The following is a 20,697-nucleotide window of genomic DNA, read 5'->3' on the forward strand; positions in this document are numbered from 1 at the left end:
TTAGAAATGGCTTCGCTAATCTTATTTAGTACAGTCCGTTCATCATTTCTCCTGATGCAGATACCCAGATGACAGAGAACAAATTCTTCGGTCTCGTACTTTACTGTCGATCATAATATTAAATAAAATATCAGTGGAAACAGTAGCCCGAATGCCCCTCTCTCATCTGTTAAACTAAAGTCAACATGACTGACACTTTTTAAAGCTGACGGTTAAATGACACGAAGCCTCGGGAGATTATGCTCAGAGAGGAGTTTCGTTTCCGCGAAGTTCCCCGCCCTTTGTTCACCAAGACCAGGAAATGTTGAGGTCATAATTGAGATCGACCGTGATCCAGGCACCGTGAACTGACCGGAGAGGACAACATGTCGGCTGCACTCTGCTCCTTCATCTTGACAACAACACTGTACGGGTCCACAGGTAATATCTTTGTGTGTATGTGTGTGCGCACGTGTGTGTGAGAGAGAGCTAGAGAACCACTCGAGCTCCAGTCGAATACACTTAAACACTGAACCGGAGACATCTGCTGTAGAAAATGTGACAAAAAGATCATGAAGAAATATTAACTAACGTCACAGAGAGAACTAAGCATCAGGTCAACTTACTTGAGTATGATCTCATATGGAATCCCTCACTGTCTATAACAATACTCAGTGGTCACCCCAATGTCTCTTTATAGACTCAGCAATTATTTTATTAAGAACACTTAACAGTCAAGTTACACAATATCTTGCAGAAAGTATCAATTTCAATAAATTATGAATATGTACATTAACAAAATTTAGATAGACTGATGAATGAGGCCAAAGGGAATCAAGAAAACGTCCCACACACTATTATACAAACAGCACGAACCCTTGACACAAGGAAGGTACAGTCCACAAATTTCTATTCTTTACCGGCTCAGCAGAAATCCAAAACCATCAGCCCAGGAGCCTGTATCGCAAAAGTGGATTAACATGACTGGGAAATCTTTTCATTTTCACTAACCCTAACCCAGACATCTGCAAGCCTGCTATTTGGCCCCACAAAGTCAATAATCAGCTTGCTAATTGAACCCAGAGTTCTGTTTTGCCAGATAAACCTGACAGTTCCCAGCCCAATCACAATTGGGCTGGGAAAGCATGCCCATTTCAATAAAAACCGCTGCAAATCTTTACCTGGCCTAGAGACTTCGTAAAAACATAATGTTTGTACCAGGAAACATGTCAATAGCCTACAAAGATTTTAATTGCAAAGTACAAACAAAGTACAGTCAGACAACCAAATCTGCAGGGCAACCACAAGAAATAAAATAATACACACAAAACATACCAATGAGACCTATTCATAAACAATAGGATTATGTACCACTGAAAGTGCCACAAATAAAATTAATTAATGAATAAAGAATGAAATTAAATAAAAATAAATTCAAATTCCAATAAATGCACCAAAAAAATATAAAAAAATTAATGTGGGTAATATTATTTGTATTTGTATTTTCCCCACTTCAACATGATGTTAGCCAACTCTTAGCTTGACAGAAAAGATTAGGCTTCACTTGTCAGCAGACCACTGCACAGGTCCAATGACACTAAACGGAGCAATAGTAACAGGTACATACAGTTGAGGAGCAGTAGGTTATTTTGGTATAAAAATGTATTTGTCATAACCTTCTAAGATTTACTCACCAGACAAAACATCTTCTTGCCTTTGGTGTGTGGCAAGGATTCATTTCCAAACCTGATTGTTTGTGTGCAGGTCTTTGCAATGTTATTGTAATGGAGTATATCTGTAATGTTACTAGTTTGACATCACATTGTTTTTACATATTGACTGTGCAGTGTTATCAGCAATCCTCAGTAGACCCACAAATGTTCATCTGACGTCCAACAACATGAATCTGGTGCTGAGGTGGAGTCCACCAGAAGGAGCATCGAAAAGCCTGGTCTACACAGCAGAGTACAAGTGAGTCTGCTATTATAAGATGATAAAACATTCAGATAGTTTGCTGTCTGTAGTTTACAGTTCAAAGCTAAGGGCTGGGTAAAACCAAAAGACACTGCAAATGAATTAGTTTGGACATTTTAGCTTGAAAAATTATTAGATAATCAACACATTGTTTCATTTTCATTGATTTTAATTACTCATTAAATCAATGCATATCCCCTAATTGAGTAAGGAGCACTGCAAACAGCAACAGCAAATACTGCATACAATCAATCAATCAATCAATCACCTTTATTGTCATTATACATAGTACAACGAGATTGGGGCCACCAGTATCAATGCAAAGAAGATTAGAAAATAAAATAAATAAATAAAATGAAACAAAACTAGAAAAATATCTGAGTGGGAGACATCTGAATATCAGAAATGTAAAATATCTGAAACTATAAAAAAAATTTCTGAATGTAGGATATTTGAAATGTGGAGCATATCTACAATATAAATACAAATATACAGTGTACAGGGGAAAACTCAGTGACTGCCTAAGTTGAGAAGAGTTACAGCTTTGGGAAAAAAGCTGTAACTCTGAAAAGAGTCTGTTTGTCTTGGTCTTAATATTTCTGTAGTGCCTCCCTGAGGGCAACAGGTTGAACAGAATAGAGCCAGGATGAGAGCTGTCTTTAGCTATGTCTCTCGCCCCGTTGAGGCAGTGGGTGGTGTATATGTCCATCAGGGAGGGGAGAGGGCAGCCGATGATCCTCTGTGTTGCCTTGACAACTCTCTCTGCAGCCTCTTCCTGTCGGCAGCGGTGGAGCTGCCGTACCATACTGTGATGCAGTATGTCAGCAGGCTCTTGATGGATGAACGGTAGAAGGTCAGCAGCAGGTCGGAGTTGAGGTTGTGTTTCCTGAGGACTCTCAGGAAGTGTAGCCGCTGCTGAGCCTTCTTGGTGATGGAGGTGATGTTCTCTGACCAGGAGATGTTGTCAGAGATGAGAACGCTGAGATATCTGAAAGTGTGGGCCTTTTCCACCCGCTCGCCATTGATGAGAAGGGGGGCTGGGTCAGTGCTGTGCCTCCTGAAGTCAATGATGACCTCTCTGGTTTTTTTTGGTGTTCAGAGCGAGGTTGTTCTCGGAGCACCAGACTGCCAGCTTCAGGACCTTGTCTCTGTAGGCAGCCTCATCACCGCCGGAGATTAGACCGACCACTGTAGGGTCGTCAGCGAACTTGACAACAAGGTTGTCCTTGTGGGCCGGTCTGCAGTCGTAGGTATAGAGGCAGTAGAGGAGGGGGCTCAGCATGCAGCCCTGTGGGGAGCCAATGCCCAGCGTGTGGGTGGATGAGAGGTGGGGGCCAAGTCTCACAGTCTGGGGATGGTTGGAGAGAAAGTCTTTAATGGGAGGGGGGAGGCCGAGGGTGTGTAGTTTTGTGGTGAGTCTGTCTGGGATTATTGTGTTTAAAGCAGAACTGTAATCCACAAAGAGCATCCGGACGTAACTCTGCCGCTGCTCCAGGTGGTGCAGGGCGGAGAGCTACGGCGATGGCATCCGCTGTGGATCTGTTGGCCCGGTATGCAAACTGGTAGGGGTCGAGGTCTGGAGGGAGGTAGTCCTTAATGTGCTGAAGAACCAGTCTCTCAAAGCACTTCATGATTACTGGAGTGAGGGCAACTGGGCGGTAATCATTCAGGCTGGCAATGGAAGGTTTCTTTGGCACCGGGATTATTGTGGAGGTCTTCAGGCAGGATGGGATGACTGTCTGGGCCAGGGAGAGGTTGAAGATCCTGGTGAAGGTGGGGGTGTGTTGGTCAGCACATGCCCTGAGTACTTTGCCAGGTACTACGTCTGGGCCGGTGGCTTTCCTGGGTTTCACTGCACGGAGCACCCATCTGATGTTGGGCTCCTGTACAGAGAGTGGAGTGGTGCATGAGCCAGGAGGGGATGGGGGTGGGGGCAGGGTGGGGACAGATGAGTGCTGTTGGGATGAACCAAACCGAGCAAAGAAGTTGTTTAGCTCCTCTGCCAGTGGCGCACTCAGGTCTACTGTTGGGGGGGTGAAGGCAGGAACATGTTGCTGCATGAAGTTCATGGAGTGGAGCTGTAGTACAGAATTCATGAAATATGGGACCAGCAAGTGTTGCAGGAACATGGGATGGTGATGAGTCACCACCTGCAGGATGAGGACAGGGAGAGAGAGGAGAGGAACTGGGAGAGACAGAGACTTTGCCAGAACATGGTTAGTAAATGCAGTGTAAATGCTTAGAACTAGGTGAAACTGTGTTTTTTTTTAAGAAGGATGGTTCTTATCAACGCATGCAAGGGGGGAGGAAAGGAGAGCGAGCGAGACGGAGGGAGAGAGAAAGAGGAAGAGGGGGAGAGAGGGTAACAGGGAGAGACAGGGAGAGACAGAGAGAGAGCGAGAGAGAGAGAGAGAAGCTCAGTCCTTCCCCCAGCAGCCTAGGCCTATGGCAGCATAGCTAAAGAGTAGAGGACTTTAACTTTTTAACTATAAGCTCTGTCATACAGGAAAGTTTTAAGCCTGGTCTTGAAAATTACTAAAGAGTCCGCCCCCCGGACCGATACTGGAAGTTGGTTCCATAGAAGAGGAGCCTGATAACTGAACGATCTGCCTCCAGGTTTACTCTTGGAGACTCTAGGAACCACAAGTAAACCTCCATCTAGAGAGCGGAGTGGCCTGCTAGGACAGTAAGGAACTATGAGCTCTCTGAGATATGATGGAGCTTGGCCATTAAGAGCTTTATATGTTAAAAGAACGATTTTGAATTCTACTCTATATTTTACTGGCAGCCAATGAAGAGCAGCTAACACAGGAGAGATATGATCTCTTTTCCTAGTTCCTGTTAATATTCGTGCAGCAGCGTTCTGAATTAACTGAAGGCCTTTTAGAGATTTGTTTGGACATCCAGATAGGAATGAGTTACAGTAGTCCAGCCTAGAAGTTACAAATGCATGGACTAGTTTTTCTGCATCATCCTGAGAAAGGATGTTTCTGATTTTCCTAATGTTTCTTAGGTGGAAGAAAGCTGCTCGACTAACTTGTTTTATGTGAGGGACAAAGGACATGTCCTGGTCAAAAATTACTCCAAGGTTTCTTACAGTGGAGCTGGAAGCCAAAGTAATGCCGTCCAGACTGATGAGATGATTAGATAGTATTTTTCTGAGGTGCTTAGGACCGAGTACAATAACTTCTGTTTTGTCAGAGTTGAGAAGTAAAAAATTTCCAGTCATCCAGACTTTTATTTCTTCAAGACATGCCTGCAGTCTGACTATCTGACTGACTTCATTTGGCTTCATTGATAGGTACAGCTGAGTATCGTCTGCGTAGCAGTGGAAATTGATGCTGTGTTTCTTGATAATGTTGCCTAGAGGAAGCAGATAAAGCGTAAAGAGGATTGGTCCAAGTACCGAACCCTGCGGGACTCCATGACTGACTACAGTACATGAGGAGGAGCTGTTGTTTACATGAACAAACTAATGTCTATCTGATAAGTAGGATTTGAACCACTTTAGTGCAGTTCCTTTAATTCCAATTTCATGTTCCAGTCTCTGTAGTAAAATATTATGATCTATGGTGTCGAATGCAGTACTAAGATCTAGAAGGAGAAGTATGGAGGCTGATCCATTGTCTGAAGCCATTAGAATGTCATTGGAGACTTTAACCAGCGCTGTTTCTGTGCGATGATGGGCTTTAAATCCTGACTGAAACTCTTCAAACAAACTGTTCCCATCTAGATGCTCGTGTAGTTGTTTTGCTACAGCTTTCTCAATGATTTTAGAAATAAATGGAAGGTTCGATATGGGTCTATAGTTTGCCAAAACATCTGGATCAAGATTAGGCTTTTTAAGATGGGGTTTGATGACCGCAGTCTTAAGTGCCTGAGGTACATAACCCAGAAATAAAGTCAGATTAACCAAATCTAGAATGAACGGCTCAATTACATAAAAGATCTCTTTAAAGAGGCTAGTTGGTACTGGGTCTAATAGACAGGTTGACGGTCTGGATGATGAAACTATAGAAGCTAGCTCTGAGAGATTAAGAGGTGAGAATGATTCCAGATGTAAAAGAGGCGCCACAGCTGATTCAGCAGTTGCCGTCTTCAGAAGGGGATTTTTATCTAACGTAGGCAAGAGCTGATAAATTCTTTCTCTGATCATGAGAATTTTGTCTGAAAAAAAAACTAATAAAATCATTACTGCTTAGAGCTAAGGGGATCACTGGTTCAACTGAGCTATGGCTCTCTGTCAGCCTGGCTACAGTGCTGAAGAGAAACCTGGGGTTGTTCTTGTTTTCTTCTATGAGTGCTGAGTAATATGAACTTCTAGCACTGCGGAGAGCTTTTTTATATACATTTTTAGGCTATCTTTCCAGGCTCTGTGAGACTCTTCTGACTTACTGGAACGCCAGTTTCTTTCTAATTTCCTTGATGTCTGCTTCAAGGCACGGATTTGGTAACTATACCAGGGAGCCATCCTCCTCAGATTGAATACTTTCTTTTTGAGAGGGGCGGCATTATCAAGATTCGAACGCAGTGTGGCAGTAGTGCTAGTCACAAGGTCATCAACCTGCGTATGGGAGAAATCCTCATTTGAATTTAGATATGGCATTGTTGGGAATGATGACCAAATGTTCTCTTTAAATTTAGCCACAGCAGCTTCAGATAAACATCTTCTATAGCTGAATTTATTCCTCAATGCTGTGGAGCCCATTAAAGTAAACTCAAATGTAATAAGGTAATGGTCAGACAGGAGAGAATTTTGGGGAAGAATTGTTAGCTTGTCAATTTCAATGCCATAAGTTAGAACAAGATCAAGGATATGATTGTAAAAGTGAGTGGGTTCATTCACATGCTGGGAAAAGCCAATTGAGTCTAGTAGGGAAAGAAACCCAGAACTAAGGCTGTCGCTTTCTACATCAACATGTATATTGAAATCTCCCAGAATAATGATTTTATCTGTACTGAGTATTAACTCTGATATATATAAACTCTGATAGGAATTCTGAGTACGGACCAGGTGGACGGTATACTGTAACTAACAGAACTGGTTTTTCACCTTTCCAGTCCGAGTGGGAAAGAATAAGAGTGAGGCTTTCAAAAGACCTGCAGCCAGATTTTGGTCTCGGGTTGATTAATAGGCTTGACTGAAATATTGCAGCCACCCCCCCTCCTCGACCTGTGGTACGAGGGATATGAAAGTTAACATGAGTTGGGGGTGTAGCTTCATTAATGCTAACATACTCATCCTGCTGCAGCCACGTTTCAGTTATACAAAATAAATCAATATGGTGATCAGCTATGAGATCGTTAACTAGTGTTTTATGTTGATGATGGACTGTCCTCATTTCCCACTGACGACAAAGCCATCAATGTCCTGAAAAGAACAAAGGAAATGCTAGCAGAGTCCAGCATCAAACTGCACAAAGTAGCATCAAACAGCCGTGCTGTGATGGATGCCTTTCCACCAGAAGAGAGGGCCAAAAACCTGGTGGATTTAGAGTTGACTGTGGACCCTTTGCCACCACAGTGGAGTCTAGGTCTTAGCTGGAACCTGCAGTCAGACACATTCACCTTCCACATATCCAGAGAACGAATTCATTCACCCGAAGGGGAATTTTGTCGACTGACTTAACTTGAACAACTTCAGATCGACAGACCATATATACCTGCTTCTCTGTACTCCACAAGATACAGAGAACTCTGTGTCTTTTCTGACGCTTCTACTATGGCCATATCAGCAGTGGCATACCTGAAAACAGCAGACATGGAGGGAAACACTCATATCGGGTTCGTCATGGGCAAATCGAAGCTGGCTCCACATCCTCCACACACCATCCCACGCTTAGAACTTCGTGCGGCTGTCTTGGCCACCGAAATGGCAGACTTAATCACTGATGAACTGGACATAGACATCCACAAGGTCACATTCTACACAGACAGTCGGATTGTTTTGGGCTTAATTCACAACACAAGCAGAAGATTCTATGTATATGTAGCCAACAGAGTTGCCCGCATCCGAAAGTCCACAAGCCCTGAACAATGGCACTTCGTCAGCACAGAACACAACCCTGCAGACCACGGGACCCGCTCAGTGCCAGCCATCATGTTGAAAGAAACCAACTGGTTTAAAGGTCCATCTTTCTTGTCCAGAGACTCCCCCCCCCCCCCCCCCCCCCCCCCCCAGAGACATTTGAGCTGATAGAATCTGTTACAGACATAGATATACGCACACAGCAGGTCACAGCTTTCGCAACCAAATCCTTTGAAGATGAGCTTAGTTCACACCGATTTGAACGCTTCTCCAGCTGGAAGATACTCAATCGGGCTATCACCAAGCTCATACACAAGGCCAGAGCGCACACGAAAAGCCTGAACAGCAAGATAGATGCTCCGACACAAGCTAGACTGGTAATCATTAGAAATGTTCAACACGACGTGTTCGCTGAAGAGGTGAAATGTCTTTCCAGGGGTGATGTCATCTCCAAGTCTAGTCCCCTGAGAAAACTGAATCCAATTGTAGATGCAGATGGCCTGCTGAGAGTTGGAGGGCGCATCTCTTTGGCAGACATTCTCTGGGAAGAGAAACACCCGATCATTGTCCCCAAGAAACACCATGTAGCTACTTTATTGGTGAGACATTACCATGAACAGGTGGCACATCAGGGGAGGCACCTGACAGAAGGTGCTGTACGCTCTGCTGGGCTGTGGCTGATTGGAGGCAAAAGGCTGGTGACAAACATCATACAGAAATGTGTAATCTGTAACAAGCTAAGAGGAAGAATGGAAGAACAAAAAATGTCAAACTTACCTGCTGAACGACTCGAACCAGGTCCTCCATGAGGACCTGTCAGCTTCTTGAAGGTAAGCTGACAACTTACCTTCAAGATCAAGGCAGCAGGTGGATCTTTAACCCTCCCCACTCCTCACACATGGGTGGAGTGTGGGAGCGGATGATAGGAGTTGCTCGCAGAATATTGGATGCACTCCTGCTTAAGGCAAAAACACCCCACCTGACTCATGAAGTTCTGGTTATGTTCATGTCTGAAGTCATGGCCATTATAAATGCCAGACCTATGGTTCCTGTGTCTTCTGATCCAGATGCGCGCACTATCCTGTCACCTGCCATGCTCTTGACACAGAAAGCTGAGCCAGTGTTGCCACCACCAGGAGAGTATGACCTCAAAGACCTCTACAGAAAGCAGTGGAAGCAAGTCCAGTCTATGGCTGATGTATTCTGGAAACGCTGGCGTCAAGAGTTCCTGGTGTCACTTCAACCAAGGCGAAAGTGGCATGTGGAGAAGCCGAACGTGACTGAAGGAGATGTCGTGCTTCTTAAAGATGCACAAGTCAAAAGAAATGAGTGGCCTGTAGGAGTGGTGGTGAACGCCATTCCTAGCAAAGACTCTAAAGTCCGCAAAGTAGATGTTAAAGTAGTCAGACATGGTACTCAGAAGATGTACACTAGGCCTGTTTCAGAGGTTGTATTGCTTGTAAAAAATGAGTAGTGTTATAATGCATTATAACAGGCGGGGAGTGTGATGTTATTGTTTTGAGTTTGAGTTTAACACAGATGTTTTTGCAGCAACGCTAATTTGTGCCTTCTGTGTTTCCATAGCTGGTGCAGACTAGAGGAAGTCAGGTATAGTTTTTAGTTGACCTAGTTTTGGAGAGAGAAGGACAGCGGGAGAACTCCCATCCTTTTGTTTTTTTTATATGGCCAGAAAACGTTTGCCTTTTTACAGTGATTTCTAAATAAAGTTGAAAGGAAACCTCAGCTTCCTTTTTTGGAGAAACTGTTCGCTATCTGCCGAGCTAGTGTAACGGGCGAGAAGACATGAAACACACACAAGCAGGGGCAGAATAGGCTCACTTCAGAATCTTGACAAATGCAAGAATTATAATTAATCCCAGGATCCTTACATTCATATCACAATCCTGACTACTTTCTCAGTATCCTGGTGTATTTTACAATGACCAATTTAATCTCAGAATCCTGAAAAATCTATATGATAATCCTTACATTTTAATTTTAGAACCCTGACTATTGTCATAATCCTGATTTTTAACCTTAGAATCCTGATTTATCTCAGAATTTTGTTCCTTATTTTATAATACTGACTTTATTCTCAGGATCAAGCCAAATCTCATAATCTTGATTTCAAAGCTGATTTGAATTTGAGAATACTGACTTCAGTCTAAGAACCCTGACTTAAATCTCAGATTTCTGACTCATATGAGTATGCTTTCTAATTCTAATTCTTTATTCATGGAATCATGACAACAATCTCAGAATCTGCAGTCTAATATCACATTCTTGATTTTAATCACTGAATCCTGACTAATCTCAAAGTGCTGAGTTCAATCTCATGATCCTGGCCTCGAACCCAGATTCCTGAATGATAATCTTGAAATCCTGTCTCAGTCTAAGAATCCTTCAACCATCAGTATTACACTTGTGACTTCTATGTCAGATTCAAAATTTTACTCTCAGCAGCCTGAGGAATCAGAGACTCCTGATTTCTGTCTCTTTTCTGTCTAATCTCAAAATATCGAATATTACCAGATAATTTATTTAATTTCTTCCTGACTCTCTCCTGGAGACTGTCTCAACTTTGCTTTTCTCCCCAGTTTGCTGTAACATACTCAGACACATTGTTTCTTGCTGTCATGCCCTGAGGGTGGAAAGTTTTTCAAGATGGAATTTTTATACATTATCATTACAGTACACAGTGCACAAAAAACTACTGACATATTGAAAAACTAACACAATATTTGTCCGCAGCACTACAGTCATTCCCTACACAGTTGGCTGTGTGAACATCTCAACCTGTGAATGTGACTTTACTAGTCTTCGCACTTCTTTGCAACCATCCATTGTGGAGTATGGAAAGTACACCGGCAGAGTGCAGGCACATGAGGGCTTAAAGAGCTCCCCCTGGGTGGAGAGTAATCACATGACATTGGACAAAGACAGTGAGTAGAAATTATAGTCTGATCTATGAATGATAGCAGATCTGATATGAATGTGTGAAGGTGACAAACCGACAAAAATGACAACTGAACAGAGTAGTTTACTATCCTGCAGCTCATTGTTTAGTTCAATTGTGAAAGACAGCTGAATTCTGTTAACGTCACGTGGAACCATCTAGTGCTTTTCCTGCTGTTCTGTCTATCCTCCTCAGCCATTATTGGTTCACCCAACGTCTCTCTACTCTCCAATGGGGCAACTATCGAGGTCAGTATCAAGGACCCAGTGTTTGCAGTCTCGACGCTCAGGAATGTTTACATCTCTGCCACTTATAACATCAGCTACTGGAAGGACAGCCAGAAGGACCAGGTGGGTGCACAGGTTTTTAATTCACAGTTATGGACTCTGTGTGGGAAGAAACACTAACTTCCATGACAGTAAATTTTGATCAAAGATTACAAATAAATATAAAACAAAAAACACCAGCACACTATTTTATGATCAAGTTCCAACTTCTGAGGCTGAATCAGCAACAAACTGTGAGGCAAACCTGTGCACATCATAGGATAGGTTAAGCAAAAGTTATGGGCCAGAAAGCGGCAAGGGCGGCAGGGATGGAGGGGATCTTTTCTTTTAGAAACTTTTTGAAAACACTACTTCAAAATTTTGACTACAAAACCAAACCACAGTACACATATTCCTAAATCTTTAAATAATGATGATATTATATTTTTAATTTAGATTTCTGTTTACCCTGCCACTTCTCTTGCACCGATTTCATGGCCCCAAATCAACTCCAACTCCCTCCCTCCCTCTGTGCTCTCTATTTGACCATTTACATTTTTAGCCTACAATATTTTCTGACTGAAAGCAACCAAAAAACCCACCAGTGTTGCTTCTCGAAAAAATAAGAAAGGAACCAAAAATGTGAAAGAGACTGATGTAATAATCTTATGAATGGTAAATTAAAAGTTGCATAAGCACAACATTGCTGGCCACTTACAGCATTTGTCTGTGAATAGCAATGTCAATGCTACATCATTCTTGGTAAACCTTTATACACTTATACTTAAGACCTTCATATAGTAACTTGAATATTTATTATCAGAGACATTTCTGCCTTCTAAGGTACTCTACAGACATGTTTTTTTAAATGAGACATAAGGGTTAATGTTAAGTGTGCTGCAGCACAATCCACCCACTGTTTGCCCAAAAAACCCGCCTAGGCCTATATATTTATGTTTTCCGAATTACAAAATTCTGCAATGTGAGTTGCAGTGTTTTATATTTGTTGTGTTTAGAAAGTCATAGGTAAGTCAAGTCAAGTCGATTTCAGTTCAATCGTTTGTAGTCATTGCAAATCCAAGCTCCAAGATGCTGCGACTGTACACACCGCCATCTGTTGTGCTGCCATAGGGCAAGTAATTTAATGTTCTTGTAATATTTGGTGCGTTTATCATGAATTCAGTCAATGACTATTTCATTAATATAATGTAAAAACCCACTTGGTCAAATATATTTATCTTCTCTTTTCAGACTTCATGGTACAGCTTCATGGTACAGCAACTACAGCAGTTTCAGCATGCTTTGCATTCTAGTAGAATAACGTTTTCTTAACTACAGTTACTGCATAGTGTCAGACTCTGCCTACCCCCCAGCTAATAGTGGGGCATGGCAGAAGTTGAGTCAGAGGTGTTATGGCACTTTGCCTGAATTTTAACCTAAGGCTAACTCATTAATTGGCGAACAAGCTGAACTAAATGTGTTTGGAAAAGGCAGTGACCAACAAAAGTTTTTTGTCAGGACAACAAACAGGAGGATTTGGTTCACCTGAGTTTTAGTTATATAGGGTTCTATTCCTTGGGCTTGATTACTGGGCTTGGGGGCCTTACTGTGTGAAGTTTGCATATTGTCCCCATGCCTGTCTGGGTTTAGTACAGGTACTCTGACAGTCCCAAAATATGCATCTCTAGGTTACTTGGTGCTTCTAAATTCCCTGTTGGCATGTGGGAGTGTGAATGGCTGCTTTTCTATTTCTTACTCTATGTGTTGGCCCTGCAATGGACTGGCAACCTGTCTAGAGTGTACCCCCCTTGTCCAATGTGAGCTGGGATTTGCTCCAGCACCCCTGTAAATGAAAAGCTGTAGAAGATAAATTAATATAACATCAACCACTCACACCTACGCCGCAATTTTCATTCAGTCATCTTCAACCACTTTTATCTGTTTCGGGGTGCCAGAACTAATTCCAGCTCACACTGGGTGAGTGCAGTACACCCTGGACAGGTTGCCATTCCACAACCACTCACACTCAGACCTATGAGCAATTTCATAGCCACAATTTAACTTAAACATGCATGTCTTTGAACTGTGGGATGAAACCACCTCAAGCGCTGGGAGTTGCAGCGAGTTTGCAAACTCCACACAGAAAGGCCCCAGGCCCAGGAATGGAACCCACGACCTTCTTGATGTAAATTAACAGCGCTAACCACTATGCTGCCGTGCTGCCCCAAGATGCAACCATATTAATAGGATATGGGATTAGTTAGTTAGTATTAGGAGGAGTAGTGAGTTAATAATCTGACCTGCTGATTGTCAGACTGTCAGACAGGTTGCAGTGTGCTGTATGCCAATCACTCTGTCAATCACACTGAAACCACACCCGAATGCATTTCCTGCTTTATGGTCTATCTTTCTCTAAATGGGACCATTTTTTAAATAATTACCTTTATGTACTGAAGAAGATGTGAAACTAGAGACTGAATCCGTAACCTTATTAGGAAACTTTACTGCGGTAATAAATCAAGTCAAAATTAAGGATATTTTCACCGACTTCAATACAATTTGACTTTTTTTTTACAACCAGTGGAGTTTGTCCAAAGATAAGGGCAGCACAGCAGCATAGTGGTTAGCGCTGTTGCCCCACAATAAGAAGGTAGTGGGTTTGGTTCCTGTCCTGGGTCCTTTTTGGGGAGTTTGCATGTTCTCCCTGTGTCTATGTGGGTTTCCTCCCACTGTCCAAAGACATGCATGTTTAGGTGAACTGGTGATTCTAAGTTGTCCGTAGGTCTGAATGCGAGCATGAGTGTTTGTCTTTGTGTGTTGGACTGGCGACCTCACCCGGAACGTTAGCTGGGATTGGTTCTAGCACCCCTGTGACCCAGAAACTGAAAAGCGGTAGAAGATGGATGGAGTTGTCCAAATATGTTCTTTGGATGAAATGAAGATTTAAGGCACTTCAGTATGGAGTTCACTTTACAGACAAGGACTCCAGGTCCAGGTTTCAAAAACAGTAATTGGCTTTAACCGGGTCTCTCTAAACTTAAACTCCATCAGAGTGCTGGGCAAAGTTCTCCTTTATAATCCTGTGATGCTACTTCTCTCTGTGGTGTTGCAGCTTCTCCTGGTTACACACTGACGGCTCCTCTGTGGCTTCCTATAGGTCAAATACATCAGCAATATACAGCAAAACCGGGTAGTTCTGAGTGACCTGAACCCAAGAACCAAATACTGCGTCCAAGTGCAAATCAACACAGAGAGCAACTCCCGCCCCAGCCACCCCAGTAGAGTTACCTGTGAAAACACTACCTCTGGTAGGTGTCTTGTTAGTAAGACAAAATGACTTTCCATGATTCATTGTTTTGTTAACCTCGGACTAGTCCAAATTATATATACACAACAAATACAAGCCAAAGATATGTTGTGAGAAGGAGTCAGTCTCCCGAGCCTTGTCAAAAAAGAATTTTTGTCACCAGTTGGCACAAACAAAAAGTCTATCTATCTGTCTGTCTACCATGTGCCTCTTACATTTGACACATACTGTATGGCAACATATCAAATGATTTCTCACTATTCATGTCTTTGTAGGTACGGAGGAGAATTTAAAATTAGTCTGGATTTATCAGTCCCAGGAGAGTTTTGGTACTGACTTCCTCTGAAACAGATGATTAGTGCTAATACACATTCCTAATGAATGGAAAAAAAATTATTGTTTAAAATGGATAAAACCAGATTGTCGAGCTAGGCCCACACCACTTTCGCTCACTCAGTCATGACACTGAGACAGAAGCACACAATGTCGCTCTGTCAACACAGCATGCCATTTGCATCTAAAACAAGAAGAATGTAGATTACAGGTAGTCACCAAAACACATGTGGAAGCAAGTTTTAAAACAGATGAATAGAAAAAGATGGACAGAAACTCAGGGCTGTCAGCTGGTGACCAGATTACTGAAGACGGCTGTTACACTAGGTCTGAGTAGGCCTCTGTTTCTCTGCAGAAGAGGCTCCCTGGATGGCAGCTGTCCTGACTGCTGTCATCATGGCAGCTGCAGTGGCTCTGGTGTGTGTTCTAGCTGTGTTTCGGAAAAGTATCTGCCAACTCTTTTGTCCAAAGGATGTCTTACCTCAGCACTTTAAAGAGGTGTGCATGTTTGTATCCTCTCCTATTTTCAGCTGATTACTTGTGTTCAATACTTGAACACACGTTTTTGATACTTAATCTAGGCCTTTTGTCAGTTTTTTAAACACAAACCTGGATCACTCTGCTTTATTCCATTATCCAGTATCTGCTGGAGTCCCCTGACTCCACAATCTACCTGGCCATGCAAAATTCTCATCCACCCGAGGAGATCTATCACCAAATCAGTGTCATTGCAGACAACAGGACCATGGAGGAGGGGTGCCCCCTGGGGAAGAGGGAGGACCCACAGTGGGGGGATTGAGGGAACAAATGATCAGCCTAAAAAACTGACAGACAATGTTTTACTGGAAAGCAGTGTTACTGTGAAACACTACCCAGAGCTGGGAGTGTTACCACACTGTGTGTGACTGAAGGATTTATTGGGCTCCGGCATGTCCATCCACATTCCTCTGGATACAACTGCATTTTCAATATGTATTTTATAGAGACGATAGCCTCCCTATGTGGCAAAATGAAGATTTCCTGAGTGAAAATAAAACTAAATTTCAGGTCAGTGAAGTCAGATTCACACAAATGTTGTTAATGGCGCTTTAATAACATCATTTTCTAGAAATGTTTGGTGTCTATTGGTTTGTTTTTCAGTGATTCTTGAGATAAGGGACAAAACAGGTTTTGATTTTCATATAAATTTCTTGGTTAATTTCTAAAATATATGAATAAGTTTTTGTGAAATTATGTTTTGTCTATCCAAACATATTTTGGCTCAACTCCCAGTTGTAGAATTTCTATGGAAATTGTATGTTTGCTAGAACACCATTTGGCGTTTGTCAACACCATCAGAAACATAAAAATACATTTATCTTTAACCTTCAGATTTAGCAGTGACATTTTTAAGCATTAAAAATACACATGCACATTGGAAATATCTTTGGATATCCTGGAACAAATATCCTTCAAGGAATAAAACAAATGTCCTTTTCAGGGAAATGCTTTAAAACATATATCTGACAGAGTTGACATGGCATCTTCGGAGTTGACAAGGCCTTGATAGAGTTGACAAATTAAATTGCAGGAACAAAAAGGTGATCATTAACTCGAAAAATGTCATTGAAAGGTCATCTGAACTCTCACCAAACTGTATAGATAAAGAAAATACTGTAATAGATGAAGAAAACTTCTGACATATTTTTCCCCTAAAAAATTTTATTTTGTTATTATGGATAATCATGCAACACTTCATGTGCATATCAGACTGAGCAGCAGATGGGTTTTTAACATATTCAAGTACACTATATCACAACTAGTTTTAATTTGACGCATGAAACTGCAATAGCAATAAAATGCATAGGAAGTGATATTATTAGTATAAACAATATTAAAATCCTTAAAAGGGACACTAGAATGGCATTTGTCAACACCATCATACACAAATTCTGATGGTGCTGTTAGAAAATGTGTATTTTTATACTGCCAGAATAAAGGAGCAGACCTTTATTTTATCCAAGAAACTCATGCTACAGAAGCATGTTTCCATGTGGAGGAGTCAGTGGGGGAGAATTGTGTGGTTTTCCTTTGGGAGCAACAGTTCAGCAGGGGTTGCTATATTAGAGGGACAGGGAAGGTAACATTGTCAGTCACTTTTCTGACATAAATGGCAGATGGATAATCCTTCTTGTAGAAGTTGATCATTTTTGGTTTATCATTGTAAATATATATTCCTCCAATTGCAAGCAGAATAATGCAGTTACATTTTCAGCAATAGAGAACAAAATTAACCAGCTGCTACTAACATTCCCTACAGCCAAAGTATTATAGGGAGGAGACTTTAATACAGTGATGGACAAAAGTGTGGACAGATGGCCTCGTAAGGACAAAGTGATGAATGAATTAGGGAATGTTTGTGGTAGAACGGGCCTTATTGACATCTGGAGGCGTAGAAACCCAGACCAAAAAATCTATACCTCGAGCAATAAAGATAGATCTCAACAATCTTGCATAGATTTCTGGCTGATTTCATCAGACATAGAGGATAAGATGGAGTTCGTAACAATAGAACCTACAATATCAACAGATCATCAGGCAGTTACAATTAAGATCAATATGGCAGCAACTAGATTCACTTCAATTTAAAGATGAAGCAATTTAAAAATGAAGCCCAAAAAAATTGAAAAATATTGGAGGCAAGCAAACTCAGTAAACAGTTTTGGGAATCAGTGGGAACTGCTCAAGTATGACATCAGAAAAATGGCTATTATATTTGGAAAAAAATTGCCAAAACAACAATGCCAAAATATTTAGCATGATAGTTTGCTAAAAGATTAAAGTCCAGAATGGATGATACCATTTACGAAGAACAATCAGGTTTTATGCCTGGAAGAAATATATGTAATAACATATGACTAATATTAGACATGATTGATTACAATGATTATATATTGAATGAGAGTTTCATTCTATTTATTGACTTTTACAAAGCATTTGACATGGCAAGTCACCAATTTTTGTTTAAAACTCTGGGCATTTTTGGTTTTGGGAATCACTTTAAAGGCGGTTAAAACTCTTTATAAGGGGAGCAACAGCTCTGCTAAGCTAGCCTATAGCACAACTCCCAGATTTGACATCTGTAGGGGAATTGGACAAGGATGGCCCTTGAGTCCTATCCTGTTCCTCCTTGTAACCCAAGTTATGGCTGTGTATATTAAAAAAGGATCATTCCAAGGTACAACAGCCTTCAATAGAGAATTTAAATTAGCTCAACTGGTTGATGATACCACAATTTTTATATCTAACAGGCATGAGGTAGTAACAGCTGTGAAGTGTATTAAGAAGTTCTCTGCTGTGTCGAGTTTAAAGATGAATCTGAACAATCTATGTTATTTCCACTAAAGGAATGTGATCAATCTGTAGCTAATGGTATCCCTATAAAGAAAACTGTTACATATTTAGGTGTTATTGATAAAAATTAAAAAACTCGCAGTGACTTAAACTTTGATCCTATAGTGGAACAAATAACAAAAAAATTTAACATGGTTGATGAGAGATCTCTCATTGAATGGCTGAGTTTTACTCTCTAAAGTGGAGGGGACATCTCGAGCTGTAAATGTGTCTCCATCACTGGAAATGCCTGCTGGAATATACAAAAAAATTGATAAAATTTTATTCAACTTCATTTGGAGGAACAGATCTCATTATTTAAAGAAGGATATTCTATGCAATTTAAGAATGGATGGAGGTCTTGAAGCGTTACGTTTTGAAACAGTAAACAATACATTTAAAGTAAAATGGCTAACTAACCTGATCAAAGAAAAAGCCAGTATATGGAATACGTTCCCAAAACATATTTTTAGTTCTATTGGTGGTCTAAAATTTCTGTTAAAGTGTGATTTTAAAATTGGGAAATTACCTGTCAAGTTAGCTAATTTTCACAAACAAGCACTGCTGGCATGGAAAGTGGTGTACAAGCACAACTTCTCTCCAACAAGATATTACATCTGGAACAACAAGAATATTCGATATAAAAACAAATCATTGTACTGAAAAAATGGGTGGAGAACAATATTGTGTTAGTTCAACAACTGGTAAATGCTGAGTGCCAGTTACTGAGATATCAAATCAAATCAGATTTATTTGTATAGTGCCAAATCATAACAAAGTTACATCAAGGCACTTTACATATAGAGCAGGTCTAGACCAAACTCTTTATAAAATTATTTAATTCATGATATGAGACCAGCAGGCGTTGCAGGAACATGGGATGGCAATGAGTTACCACCTACAGGATGAGGACAGGGAGAGAGAGGAGAGGAACTGGGAAAGACAGACTTCATACAGTGCATGAGGAGGAGGCGATATGGAGAATTTCTTAACAAATTCAATTTCCCAGTTACCCCAAAAGAATATGCGATAGTCTTTGATGCCATACCGAGGAGTGTACTGCAGCTGATCAGAGGATCAGCTGCTTTGACAGACACACTTAGTAACGCTTTGTTCCTCGGTGGTAAGGATATCACAAAAAATAATTGCTCCAATAAATTTATTAGGAGCCTCCTGTTGAATGTAACTGTGCCCTCAGCAAAATAGTTTTGGACTTCATTTTATGGGGACATGAACTGGAAGAAAATTTGGTGAATTGGGGACAAATTCTCCTTGAATAATAAAATTAAAGTGGTATCATTTAAAATAATGTGCAAAATATACCCAGCAAAAAAATCCTTGAGCAGTTTAACCTTGATATTGAGTATTCTTGTGCGTTTTGTGGAGCTGAGGACAAAACTATTTTCCATCTCTTCTATGAATGCGTGTATACTAAAATATTCTGGAGGGATGTGCAGAACTATACCAGCAGGAAAACTGGCCAGGTAATCCACTTAACAGGGAAAGACTTTTTGATTTTTATTTTTTTTTTTAAGGGAGAGAAAAAAGAGAGAGACTTCAAGTTTTTTGTATAGCTGCTTCTGTTTATAGGAAAATTTCATATTCACAAGAAAAAATAGACTACAAACCCTGCTTCAACCACTATCTAAATGAACTGAAACAATACAACAACACCATCATTGTACTCAACAGCAAAAAAGCTCAAAAAACTGTTTCTGTTTTGGACAAATACTTCAAAGATCAATGACTCTGGACTTTGTTTCATTGTTTATTTATTTATTTTATTTTATTTTATTTTATTTTATGTATTTATTTATTTATTTTTGTTTAGTCTTATTTAGTTATCAAATTTATTGTTTTCTTTCTCTGTACATCCTTGTTTTGTCCTTGTATTTTTGTTGTGTAATTATTATTTAATCCCCTGGTTATAACGATGATTATTCTGTAAATGGTATGTTGTAAATAAAGAAAAAGCCAGTAGAGTCTGCTTTACCGGCAGGGCAGCTGGAAGCTTTAAAAATAACATGAAAACACTCCGAACTCCTAAGACTGACAGAGAGTCGTCCCGTGGTTGATGTGTGTGAACTCGGAGAAGCTGCCAGAGGACCGGACATTTGCCATATAAGGGAGCGAGAGTGAGGACCGGGAGAGCCCTGGACCATTGGAGAGAGACTGTAGCTACTGTACTTGATCGTAATTGTTGAACATTGTTGCTCTTGAATATGCTCTTACACTGACCATTGTCTAAGAGAGTTTGGTAAATGTCTCTGCTCCGTGGGTGTGTGCGCGCGCATACATGCAGGTCAAACGAACCCGATAGCTATATGTTTTTATTCCTTTTTATTCTGGCAGCTTCAACAGTAGTTCACTGTTTCGTGTTCCTTACCAGTGTGTCAAACGACTTGGTTTCCCCCAAGTTCCTGTTCACCTTTACGCTGATTTACTGCTGAGTCATGCGTAGTTGACATGTTACCGTACGTAA

General features: G+C 41.0%; 1 protein-coding gene across 1 annotated transcript; it reads left to right on the forward strand.

Moving 5' to 3' along the window:
* Positions 1–288: 288 nt before the first annotated feature.
* On the forward strand, positions 289–19,071 carry LOC115061878 (interleukin-10 receptor subunit beta-like). Its single transcript, XM_029530436.1, has 7 exons — positions 289–420; positions 1,827–1,950; positions 10,733–10,923; positions 11,133–11,287; positions 14,361–14,511; positions 15,199–15,341; positions 15,484–19,071. Exons 1-7 carry the CDS (start codon positions 366–368, stop codon positions 15,640–15,642), a joined length of 978 nt encoding a protein of 325 aa, XP_029386296.1. The 5' UTR covers positions 289–365; the 3' UTR covers positions 15,643–19,071.
* The last annotated feature ends 1,626 nt before the right edge of the window (positions 19,072–20,697 follow it).

Source organism: Echeneis naucrates, chromosome 21, assembly GCF_900963305.1.
Source record: "Echeneis naucrates chromosome 21, fEcheNa1.1, whole genome shotgun sequence".
Lineage (NCBI taxonomy): Eukaryota > Metazoa > Chordata > Actinopteri > Carangiformes > Echeneidae > Echeneis > Echeneis naucrates.